The following is a 12,500-nucleotide window of genomic DNA, read 5'->3' as shown; positions in this document are numbered from 1 at the left end:
TAGCTTACAGTATTTTCTTGAATGAAGCTTAGTATGTGTGTTAGCTTATTTAAGATAGTCAAGGATGTTGATATGTTGGGGCTGGAGTGATTAAATTAATCGGCAACTGTTTTGGTAATCGATTGATTGTTTTTTTAACGGACAAAAAGCCTCAAAATAATCTGATTTAAACTTTTTAAATGGTGTGGTTTCTTACTGTTCTATAACAGTAAACATGTGTAGACAAAACAAAGAATTTGAGGACATTACTAATCACCAATGTTTCACAATTTTTTCACTTTATAGAACAGACAACTGATCAATCAATCAAATCGATCACAAGAAAATTAACATAAGATTAATCAATTATGAAAGCAATCGTTAGTTGCCACCCTAACGTTAATCCCCTATATGTATGTACCCACTGGAGAGCGGGGATGGTGCACTAACTTCCTGGGTCCCTTGAGTTCAATCCACTTTAAGTACAAAGCAAAAAGTGAAGTGACTGGTATTTAGCAGATGCTCTTATCCAAAGTATCATGGACTCGCAATAGTGGCTTTGTGAATCAAACCCGGGATAAACGATAACGCTAACACTGCTCAACCTCACCCACAATAATGATATGAACATGTAATCCTAAGCATGAGTAGACCCCATGTGTCAAAGAATCCTCAGACATCCTCACAGCTTTTCTCTGCTACTCTTCAAGGTAGCAGAGAAATAGCTAGTGTAACAGCTAATTTGTACTTCTGTAGGCCTATGCAGGTCTGTCCAAGGACATGCATAATTCTGTCTGCAGACAACTTGCTTCAGGTCACAAAGTTAATTGCAGTCATTGCAGGCAGTAATAACATTTGAATGTTATCTATTCCCTGCGTGTTGACACCTGACACATGATTCAGTCAGAAGTTCTTTTTTGTGTTGTTTCGTCCGGGGGGCATGTTGTTGGACAGTTGCATTCTGGGACAATGGTGGCTCTGGAGGTAGAGGAGTCGTTGGGCTGGTCTGAACCCAGATCCTCCTGACCATGTCAAGGTGTTTTTGAGAAAGACCCCGAACCCTAAAAACTGTTCCCGATGTGCAGGTTAACTCCTTGCATGGCATTCTCCGCTATCAGTGTGTGTGTGTGTGTGTGTGTGTGTGTATGTGTGTGTGTGTGTGTGTGAGAAAATGTGAGGCATTAAATTGTAAAGCGTTTTGAGTGCTCGGAGGTAAGTAGAAAAACACTACGTAAATGCAGTCCATTTAACAAGCATAAATTAGGCTTAATCTGCAGCGTCTAAGACTGTGTCTGGTGTGTGTGTGTGTGTGTGTGTGTGTGTGTGTGTGTGTGTGTGTGTGTGTGTGTGTGTGTGTGTGTGTGTGTGTGTGTTGTGTGTGTGTGTGTGTTGTGTGTGTGTGTCTGTGTGTGTGTCTGTGTGAGTGTGTGTGGCCTGTGTAGTCTCTGGCTTTAGGCCACACAGGAGACAAATGAGAGTGTGCTGTGTGTCCTAACCCAATCGGGTCCTATCAGAAGCAGGAAGAGGAAGTCCAGCTAAACGCATTAGCAGGCCGGAACAGAACTGTGTCGCCGCTTCCTCACCTGGTTTCTCAGCAGCAGCAGCAGCATCACTCGCCCAGTCCCCATTATCAAGCTCAGACCAGTCACAGAGTCACGGGCCTATATTTAGACGAACATGTTATCATTTGAATGGAAGTGTTTGCATTTGGACAGCAATGATGAATGATTACTCTTTGTTAAGATTATTAATTATTATTAATTATGAAATGATAAAAGAGAATATACATTTACAGCTTATTGCTGTTATTGAATTCATATAATCTCTATATGAACATATATATACATGCGTATATATATATATATATATATATATATATATATATATATATATATACACTAATATATAAAATAGATGACAAATACATAAAGTGGAGATGAAGTGGTCATGAAATTACTCCCCCAATGATTATACTTTGTCTTGAAAAAAAAACACAATATGACTTACAATACAATACGTGTTCACCGTAGATGTGAGGCAACTCTTCCCCACCCGAACTATTTCTGTGCTTCTCAGGTCCATGCCCAAGGAGGTGGAGGATGATGCTCAAAAAGTGCCCTGTTGAAATATTCACTACATTTTCTTCCTGCACACTTCTCTCTCTCTCACACACACTCTATTCCTTCTTTTTCTACCACTCTTCCTGTCTTTCTCTCTTCCTTTGTCTACCATTCATTCTCTCTCCCCTGTGTGTCTCTCTCTTTTTTGCCCTTAACTTTTGCCTGCCTCCCTCTCACCATTTCTCCCTTTACCTCTCCCTCTCTCCATCTCTCCCTCTACCTTTCCCTCTCTCCATCTCTCCCTTTACCTCTCCCTCTCTCCATCTCTCCCTCTACCTTTCCCTCTCTCCATCTCTCCCTTTACCTCTCCCTCTCTCCATCTCTCCCTCTACCTTTCCCTCTCTCCATCTCTCCCTTTACCTCTCCCTCTCTCCATCTCTCCCTCTCTCTCCCTCTCTCCATCTCTCCCTTTACCTCTCCCTCTCTCCATCTCTCCCTTTACCTCTCCCTCTCTCCATCTCTCCCTCTACCTCTCCCTCTCCCCCTTTCTCCCTCCCTCCTCCTCTCTCCATTTCTCCCTCTCTCTCCCTCTCTCCATCTCTCCCCCTCTACCTCTCCTTTACTCCCCTGGTGTGGATGTCAGTTGAAGCTGTAAAACCACTGCTGCATAGATTAAGAGTGAAAGTTTAGGGTCATACATCCATTCCCACACTTGCACACACACACACACACACATGCACACAGGCGCACACACACATGCACTCACACACACGCACCCAGGCACACTCACACATGCACGCACGCACACATACACACACTCATCATTATTATTAGCATTGTGAGTACAGTAAGACCCGTGGGCTTACATAACTTGTCTGAAAATGGATTGTGCATGGGTGTAGATTGTCCAAGCATTGAACTCTGCAGTGCCCGTTCAAACATGCCATTCCTGTAGAATACCCGTAGCCCAATTACATGCCCGCAGGTATGCCTGCTTTAAAAACAGGATGATGGGGAAAACATCAATACAGCTAAGCACTCAATAATGAATACTGAATATTATATCATAATATATTAGCCTATAAATTAATATGCAGTATAGGCATGGCTGCATGTGACATTTTTACAGATCAAAATGGCATAAGCCTAACAGCTGTTTTGAGTTTTAAAAGGCTATATGTTTATTGTTAAGTTTGTTGAATAACTTCCTGATAGAGAAAACAAACCATTTTGTGGAATGATGCATCATCATATCAAATTTGCAACGATGTGATGTTGTTGTCTAGCTGTGTGGCATTCTGAAACGGCCTTAAATTTGGAATCATTAGCCTATCCCTCGTTTCAATTTGGGACCTTGCAGTCGAGTTGTCATTTGTTTATTCAAAGTCCAAAGTAGCCTGAGCTATTCGAAGTGTCAGTTTATTGCCAACCATTTTTACGTCATTTTGAAAAGCCACTGCATACCCGTGTTTGTTTCCGAGTTGTTGCAAAATCCGCAGAATCATTTTCAAGCAAGCAAACTACATACAAGGAGTCTTTATTGTTGATGTCAGACATGATAACCATCCAAACATCTTGCATTTTGACCCGTGATTCAGTGCTGGCAAAACTCTGCTTACCCCCACTGTCTGCGCTGTGCTGTGTAAGGGGGGGGGTGGGCTACAGTAGAGTGGAGAAAGCCAATGTGTGCTTCTTTTACCGATATATTTAACGATATATTTTACATTACTAATTCAAATAACATCAAACTTGTGCACTGTACGTAAAACTATGTACTCGTGCCCGTAGCAAGACACCTGGCATATTTGAAATCAAGTGGACAAACGGTTCGAGAGATTTGCGAACAGACAGACAGACAGACGTTCCTGCAATTTATAGATAGATAGATTAGACAAACAGTGATCCCAAACATAATCTGTGAACAACACAAAGATGCATAGATTAACAGAGAGATAGACAGACAAAGTTCCTCCAATTACTGGATATACATAGTAGCAGTAGGACAGTAAGACATACTGTATACATCTTCCGTTGGCAAACAGCAACAGAAAATGACCGTTGACAGGCAGAGCCATGAACACACAGGCAAACTGATTTACACGTAGATGCAGACAAAAGACTTTTAGACAGAGAAGGCAATCATAAAGAATGTGAGACAGTTATGTGTGTAATGAGGCAGGAAGAGAGAGACAGACTTGTTTGGCTGACAGATAGACAGGGTGGGAGAATAGTAAACAGACTTAGAGAGAGAGAGAGAGAGATACTACAGTGAGTACATTATTAGATATTTAAGCAGTAAATTAGATGGTAAGTAAGTTAAGCTCGCAGAGAGACAGACAGACAGGCAGAAAAGGCCATTCACTTGACAGATAGACAGACAGCCAGGCAGTGTAACAAACAGACAGAGAGCTGGGATGGGACAAGCAGTGTGGCGCTGCGTGTTTAGAGCCAAGAGGCTGGGCAGGCTTATGCTGAGTGACAGGCAATGTTCTGTGGAATCAGATGAGAGTGTTTGCAGGTTACTAGAAGCTTCCGTTGCCACCACCCCCCACCCCCACCCATCCCCGCTCGCTCACTCGCTCCCTAATGCAATTTCACAGCTCCGGATTGGCTTAGGGCCCAGGCTCATCCATCAATCATTAGTCCAACCAGGACATTCCAGCATAATGGGACTATCTGTCGCCATGACAATAGGATCTGTTCGGGGAGGGAGGGGTGGTGATCGTGGTGGGGGATCCCGCTAGAGAAGTTTGAGCACCCCACTACTACTCCCACAGAAGATGTGTGTGTGTGTGTGGATGTGTGTGTGTGTGTGTGTGTGTGTGTGTGTGTGTGTGTGTGGATGTGTGTGCGTGTGTGCGTGTGTGTGAATGTGTGTGTGTCTGTATGTGGATGTGTGTGCGTGTGTGTGAATGTGTGTGTGTCTGTATGTGGATGTGTGTGCGTGTGTGTGAATGTGTGTGTGTGTGTATGTGGATGTGTGTGCGTGTGTGCGTGTGTGTGAATGTGTGTGTGTGTGTATGTGGATGTGTGTGCGTGTGTGTGTGAATGTGTGTGTGTGTGTGTATGTGTGTGTGCCATGGGGTATGTATATGTGGACATTTAGCCTTTAGAATATATCAGTACCACAGTGATGCTCAAAATGACACCAAATGACGATATGGTTACGGCCACAGTCACTGTAAAAAGCATAGCGCTGACATACGATGGTGCACTGCCCGACATAAGAGATCTGGAGCACAATAGCATGTGAGTTTCTGTATGAGAGAGGGAGGGAGAGAGGGAGAGAGAGAGCGAGGGAGAGAGAGGAGGAAGAGAGTTTGAATGGGATTTGTGTATTTGTTTAGAAGGCCACACCCCTGTGCCTCATGGGCACCTCAGGGTTGTATGCCCCCTTACGCTCTACTAAACACACACATGCGCGCTCACACACACACAACACATATACAGACAGACACACACACGCACACACACACACACACTCTCTGCATCAGATGTCTTTTGTGTAATGTTGTATGCCAGATCACTGCCAGAGCACTGCCTTGTAAATACATTGGTTTTAACCCATTTACTCCTAAAATGCCTGCTAAAAATGGCTAAATAATCCAATGGCATTCTAGACTAAATAAACTTATTTCCTGAGGGTTTTCTGAAAAAACACTAAGAATTGTCGACGTCTACCAAAACCTTAATATCTAAGCCTCTGTAGCACCTAGAAACATGAAATAAATAAATAAAAAGCATGCTGCGCTACGCAGCAACCAGCGGGAGATTCAATGTTGCGCTATGCAGCAACCGGCGGGAGATAGAATGTTGCGTCGTGCAGCATCCGGCGAATGTGTCCATTATACAGTATATATATATATATATATATATATATATATATATATATATATAATCCGGTCAACAGTACAGTATTGGCAGTTAAATCACACATTGTGAATCCAGTTACATAATTGGCAGCATTAATTAAAAATGCAACTAATACATAAAGTCATTGTGGTGTAGTTGATTATAAATTGATGCAACCAATTATGTTATCTGTGTATTTGCCGAAGTGTTCATATTTGAAATGTCTTTGTTATCTGTATGGAATGTGAGAAGATTCCCAAGTATTCAAAGAAATCTCAGCAACACTGGCCAATAGGCTTCTAGGGAGAAGTGTTCAGACATGTGAGGTAACTAGCTCCTAGCTACAGAGCTAGCGCTTTGGAGCGAGCGTGCATTATTAAATCACAGTTATATAAAGCCTGTGTTGATGAGTGGTATGTCTGGTATGAAGCTGGTTTTAGAGTCTTTGCTTTCTGGAACATGAAGTAATTGGGTTCCAGTTCTGATTCCAAGTTCTGATTCTATACTCATGGTAATGATGTGAGAGGTAATTATGTTTTGTGTCATGTGTAACAGTGAGAAGCTTTGTGGATACATTATGCTCATTACACCACTATGGGTTCAATTGCCAACAGGATTTATTGTAATACAGTTCCACTGTTGAATTCAGCGAACATGTCACAGAGTCCAATGTTTCACAACTTCCTAGGATGTGGTTTGACTTAGGTTCATTCGCAGAGAATGAGAGGCATCTGAAATGACTGATGATTGCACTGAGTCTGTGTCTGTTGGGCAACATTGAATAATAGGATGCACTTTTACTGTTTCCTGTGCATCAGCTGTGCTGTGTGCATTGCCTCGGAAATTATGAAATAATGTATGTGAGTATGTGTGAGTACTTAAATATGTGTGTGTGTGTGTGTGTGTGTGTGTGTGTGTGTGTGTGTGTGTGTGTGTACTGTATGGATATTTATATGTGTGTGTGTGTGTGTGTACTGTATGGGTATGTGTGTGTGTGTGTGTGTGTGTCATGGATCATCACACCGATATGCATGAGTGATTTATGTCCAGCTATGGTATCTCTGTAGGTGAAACTGTGCCATATCTAGTTTACCATTCTCTCTCTCTCTCTCTTTCTCTCTCTCTCTCTCTCCCCCCTCTCTCTCTCTCTCTCTCTTGCTCTTTCTCTCTCTCTCTTCAGCTGCAGGGTGTGGGTGTGAGTGCAGCCCATATCGGCTTCAGCTACCTGACTATGGAGTCGGACAAGTTCATCTGTGTGCGGGAGAAAGTGGGCGAGCAGAACCAGGTGGTCATCATCGACATGGCCGACCCCACCAATCCCATCCGAAGGCCAATCACGGCCGACAGCGCCATCATGAACCCCGCCAGCAAGGTCATCGCCCTGAAAGGTCAGCCTACCACCGCCCCTGTGCCACTGTTCGTCCAATCAGACTTGGACTCCACGCGGAGGCCTGCATGTTGTGCTATAGCCTCCGCTGTTTAAGAAAGACTCTCCCTGCCAGAGCAAGATGAGGCATGTTTTTAACACCTAACAGCATTGACACTTGTAACAATCTCTCACTTCTTGAGTGCTTCTTCTGTGTGCTGTCAGTATCACTTCCATCAGATTGTTTTGAAGTAGTGTTGTGAAGTTTACTCCAAGCTATTGTAGCTTCACTATTGCGCCTGAGAAACAAGTAGCTGCAAATGTGTTTGTTCAGCGTTGTTTTCCCTCTTCCATCTGTGTCCCCCTGGGGCAGTGCTTCCCAGCCCCTCTCATGACCCCCCCACTGTCCTGTTTGTTCGGTTGTATGTCCATTTACATTTCTGTTTTTGATACCTCATCACCGCAATCCCTATTCACAAGTTTGTCTGAGTGTCAACATGTCTTGTTTTCAGATCTCAGATCTCTCTTCTGTCTAAATTAACATCCGCTTTAATAGCAATGTACTGTCTAATCTGAACCCTTCCAGTGATTCCAGTAGCCTATGTTCCACCCCCCCCCCCCCCATCTTCGTTTTGTATACAGATTCTTGCTTAATCTTATCTTAACTTTCTGGCCTTTCCCTAATCTCTAGTTTGTGTCTTCCCTCTGCTCTACTCTACTCTATTCAAACTAAGATCTAAATGTGCCATTGCATTGCTGGCATATTGCTGCTCTCCCACATCTGTACTGTTTAATTCTGCCCCAGGCTGTCTATCTTCAGCTGACTCCGAGTCCTCTCCTCACTCTGCACTTTCTGTTTGACTGTTTGTCTATGTTTGTGTGTGACAGAATGTGTTGTTAGGGAGCGTGTTTATAGATTGCATTACTGAGGGGCCTTTAAAGGAACACCCTAACTATAAGACAATACACACCCTTCTCTTCTCTGTGAGTTCAATAACCCCACCTGACACCGTTAGCCTAGCTTAATTCACTGAAGGTGGGTTACACCAGTTAGCCTATAGCTAGCCTATAGCTAAAAAATAGCTATAGGCTAACTGGTGTATCCCCACAGGCACAGGGGTTTATGCTAAGATAGGCCAACAGTGTCAGACAGAGTTATCGCACGCACAGAGAGGAGAATGGTATGTGTCCCCTTATCTAACTCTGGAGTGGACTAGATGGTAAATCAGCTAAATATTCAAAACTTTGCCTTGTTTTGTTTTTAAAGCTTTGTCATGAGACTAATAAAAGCTAACCCTGATGCCAGTGCTAACTCAGGCTAACTCCTGCTACTAATGCTAACGTAAGATAGGCTAACCATGCTACTTTTGCTAACTCTGCCCTTCAGTTTGCCCAAATTTCTCTCTCTTTTCCCCTCTTCTTCTCTCACTAACTCTTCCTCCTCTGCTGTCTACTCTTAAAAAAGACGGTGAGTTTGTTTACTGTTTGTTCTCTTCCTACTGTCTGTATGATTTGTCTTTCTTTCTGGCATTCCTCTCTGTCCTTGTGTCGTTTGTTTGCGCCTCTTTGGTGGATACTGCACTTCACACCCTCATTAAGCACCCTTATTTATAAAGCCATAGACTGTGTTAGAACATAAAGCAGGCTTCTGCAAGAATGCCACTTAAGCTGTGGCACTGTGAGCCTGTCTACAGCATTCCGTAAGGGGACTGAATTACTGAATACTGATATACTGAATCTTTGAGGTACAGCTAAGATAGACGATCAGATTAATGAATGGAGTTTGATGATAGTCAAATATAGATAGATAGATAGATAGATAGATACAGTAGATACATACATAAACATTTAAGATTAGAATTATATTTACGGATAGACCACGGAAAAAGGCTTAGATTTGTAAACCTCAGTGAAATCTCTCAGCCTGCCTGAGGGCTGTCAGTCAGTTCAGTCTGGTCCCATAGTAGCACAACTCAAAACAGATCAGTGCCAGGTCAGGGCCAGACGTGGCCCGTATCCAGGTGTAAAGCCTGCTGCTGTGTGTATTTAGGCTGTGTGTGTGTGTGTGTGTGTGGTGTCTGCCTGTCTGGTCTGTGGACCGCGGCTGGTCTAATGAGAGCCTGTGTAAAGACTGGGCAGACAGGGCTGAGCTTTGTGGTTCTGCTGCCACTTCTGAGAGGTGTGTGTGTGTGTGTGTGTGTGTGTGTGTGTGTGTGTGTGTGTGTGTGTGTGTGTGTGTGTGTGAAAAGCTTGGGCAGACAGGCCTCAGTTCTGTGGTTTCTGTGACCACCTATGCACTTCTCACAGGCTCACTTTTACTACAGAGTCACACATTTCAACTCTTTAAGACACCACACATCACTGTTGTGTGAGTACTTAAATATGTGTGTGTGTGTGTGTGTGTGTGTGTGTGTGTGTGTGTGTGTGTTTGTGTGTGTGTGTGTGTGTGTGTGCGTGTGTGTGTGTGTGTGTGTGTGTGTATTTGTGGTGATGCCTCACTTACATTTCTGTTTCACATCTGATTTGTTTTTGTGTGAATGTCTTGGGTGTGTGAGTTGTGTCATGGTATCATAGAGTTACCATGTAGTTATCAGTTTTAAATCTAACACCATTGTTATGCACATTCACTGTACATTTCACCATAACAGCTTAGACAGCAGGGATCAGGAGGTAAAGTAAACAGGGGTGATACTGAAGTTGTGAGAACACTGCTGGTTTTGTGTAGGGCTGCGTTGAGGTCATATAGTATGTGCCTCTCTGGGGTTGTAGAATGGGTGGTATTGAAGGCGAAGGCCTTGGGCAGTGCTCAGTATTCACGGGGGGTCGTGGGAGTAGAGATGAGGGTCAGTGAGGAGAGATCAGCTGAAGAGACGCTATGAGGTCACTTACAGGAGACGCTGTGAGTCACACTCAGCTGCTCAGGCTGAGTCACAGGCCGCTCTCGACACTCTGACCGCTCTCTCGTCCCCCGGGGAGAACAAGGGAGCCCGTGGAGCAGGAGCCTGTGGAAGAGAGAGAGACAGAACCAGGAAGGGTGGGGGAACCGTTGATAGAGAGAACCAGAGAGCGAAGGGGAACTGGTGAGAGAGACAGAACCAGGGAGGGAGGGGGAACCAGCGAGAGAGAGAGAGAGAGATAGAGAGAGAACCAGGGAGGGAGGAGGAACCAGTGAGCGAGAGAGAGAGAGAGAAAGAGAGAGAGAGAGAGAGAGAATGAGGGAGAGAGAGAGAGAAAGAGAGAGAGAGAACCAGGGAGGAAGTGGAAACCCGCAGGAGACAGAGAGACAGAACCAGAGAGGGAGGGGGAACCGGTGTGTGTGTGAGAGAGAGAGAGAGAGAGAGAGAGAGAGAGAGAGAGAGAGAGAGAGAGAGAGAGAGAGAGAGAGAGAGAGAGAGAGAGAACCAGGGAGAGGGGGAACCGGTGTGTGTGTGTGTGAGAGAGAGAGAGAGAGAATGTGGGAAATAAAATCCAGGAGACAGAAGAGCAGTTCTGGATTAAATGAGGTGAAACACTGTTATTTGTTTGTGGGTGACACAGTAGGTGAGAATGAGGCCACAAAACCCTCCCTTACCAGTGATCCTGAAGCAATGCTGATGTCTGGCAGAGATAGTGTGGTTTTTAGTCTAAGCTACTGTGTTTCCCATATACAGAGCCAGGATTTATATGCAGACACACACACACACACACACACACACACACACACACACACACACACACACACACACACACACACACACACACACACATACACACATACACAGAGAGAGAGAGTGAGAAAGAGAGAGAGAAAGACAAAGAGAGAGAGAGAGAGACGAGAATCACAGACAATGTTTTTAATGAAGCATGAATCATGAAGCATTCCATAACTTTTAGCACCCACTGCACATTTAAAACTAGGCCATACATGTTGAGTGTTCATGATAAGGTTACAGGCTAGGGTTGAAAGGTCAAAGTTCAAAGTTCACCCTTGAGCCCCCTGACGTGTGACCACCTGCCTCCGACTGCAGCCTCCCGCACACTCCAGATCTTCAACATGGAGATGAAGAGTAAGATGAAGGCTCACACCATGACGGACGACGTTATGTTCTGGAAGTGGATCTCCGTCAACACGATCAGTCTGGTCACAGACACGGCTGTCTACCATTGGAGCATGGAGGGGGACTCTCAGCCAATCAAAATGTTCGACCGGCATGCCAGTCTGGCAGGGTGTCAGATTATCAACTACAGGACAGATGAACAGCAGAAATGGCTGCTCCTCATAGGAATCTCAGCACAGGTGACACACACACACACACACACACACACACACACACACACACACACACACACACACACACACACACAATAGACAGACACACACACATACTCACACACACTTAAACAGACACACACTCATAGATGTATGCTTACACACATGTAGATCTGTGCAAGACTAATGGTACAAGACTAATGTGTGTGAGTGAATGTGTATGTTAGTATGAGTGAGTGAGTGGATTAATATGTATATCTGTTCGTCGAGAGTGTGTATATATATCCAAGCTTGGTTTGTCTGTGTGTGTGTGTGTGTGTGTGTGTGTGTCCCCTCAGCAAAACCGTGTGGTGGGGGCGATGCAGCTGTACTCTGTGGACAGGAAGGTGTCCCAGCCCATCGAGGGGCACGCAGCGGCCTTCGGCCAGTTCACCCTGGAGGGGAACCCCAACCCCTCCACCCTCTTCTGCTTCTCCGTCAGGGGTGCCGCTGGGGGAAAGGTACCACACACAAGCACGCACGCACACACTCATGCACGCACACACTCATGCACGCACACACACACGGACACACACACACACACACACACACACACGCACACACACACACACACACACACACTCTCTCTCCATCACTCTCTCAGACTCCAGCAGTTCTGTTCCTCTATCGTACATTCAGAGGTTTTTCCTCATGAACAAATCCCCTCATGGCCTTAACATGGCTTAAATGTAACTTTACACCTTCTTACTCATTTGGGGAATTGGGATTTATCTGGTCCCGCCTCCTCTCTCTCTCTCTCTCTCTCTCTCTCTCTCTCTCTCTCTCTATCTACTGTATCTGGTCCCATCTCCTCTGTGGCTGACACGTTAGCTAGCTTGTTTACATCTGTATCTGTAGCATTGTAGCAGACAATCTTACTCAATCTTATTCCTTCAGTAATTTGTGTTGGGGGAGAAGATAAGAGGAGTGGGGGGAGAGGTTGCCTCTCACACTT

At 44.7% G+C, this 12,500-nt stretch overlaps 2 protein-coding genes across 5 annotated transcripts in view; one reads left to right on the top strand and one right to left on the bottom strand.

Moving 5' to 3' along the window:
* Positions 1 to 12,500, bottom strand: part of LOC121714945 (tripartite motif-containing protein 16-like) — a 1,397,702-nt gene that overhangs the window by 753,672 nt on the left and 631,530 nt on the right. The gene's annotated exons all lie outside the window — the stretch shown is intronic.
* The window catches only part of cltcl1 (clathrin, heavy chain-like 1), a 56,222-nt gene that overhangs the window by 5,045 nt on the left and 38,677 nt on the right, over positions 1 to 12,500 (top strand). For 2 of the 4 annotated variants that reach the window (XM_042100151.1, XM_042100149.1), the window contains exons 2-5: positions 7,072 to 7,279; positions 8,723 to 8,725; positions 11,265 to 11,533; positions 11,845 to 12,006. In XM_042100151.1, the coding sequence (XP_041956085.1) occupies positions 7,072 to 7,279; positions 8,723 to 8,725; positions 11,265 to 11,533; positions 11,845 to 12,006 (642 nt within the window). The remainder of the gene's footprint in view (positions 1 to 7,071; positions 7,280 to 8,722; positions 8,726 to 11,264; positions 11,534 to 11,844; positions 12,007 to 12,500) is intronic. The other 2 variants (XM_042100152.1, XM_042100150.1) reach the window with 1 other exon arrangement.

The sequence above is a fragment of the Alosa sapidissima genome, chromosome 8 (genome assembly GCF_018492685.1).
Source record: "Alosa sapidissima isolate fAloSap1 chromosome 8, fAloSap1.pri, whole genome shotgun sequence".
Lineage (NCBI taxonomy): Eukaryota > Metazoa > Chordata > Actinopteri > Clupeiformes > Clupeidae > Alosa > Alosa sapidissima.
Note: the sequence above shows the minus strand (reverse complement) of the source record. Positions and strands in the feature narration are given on the sequence as shown.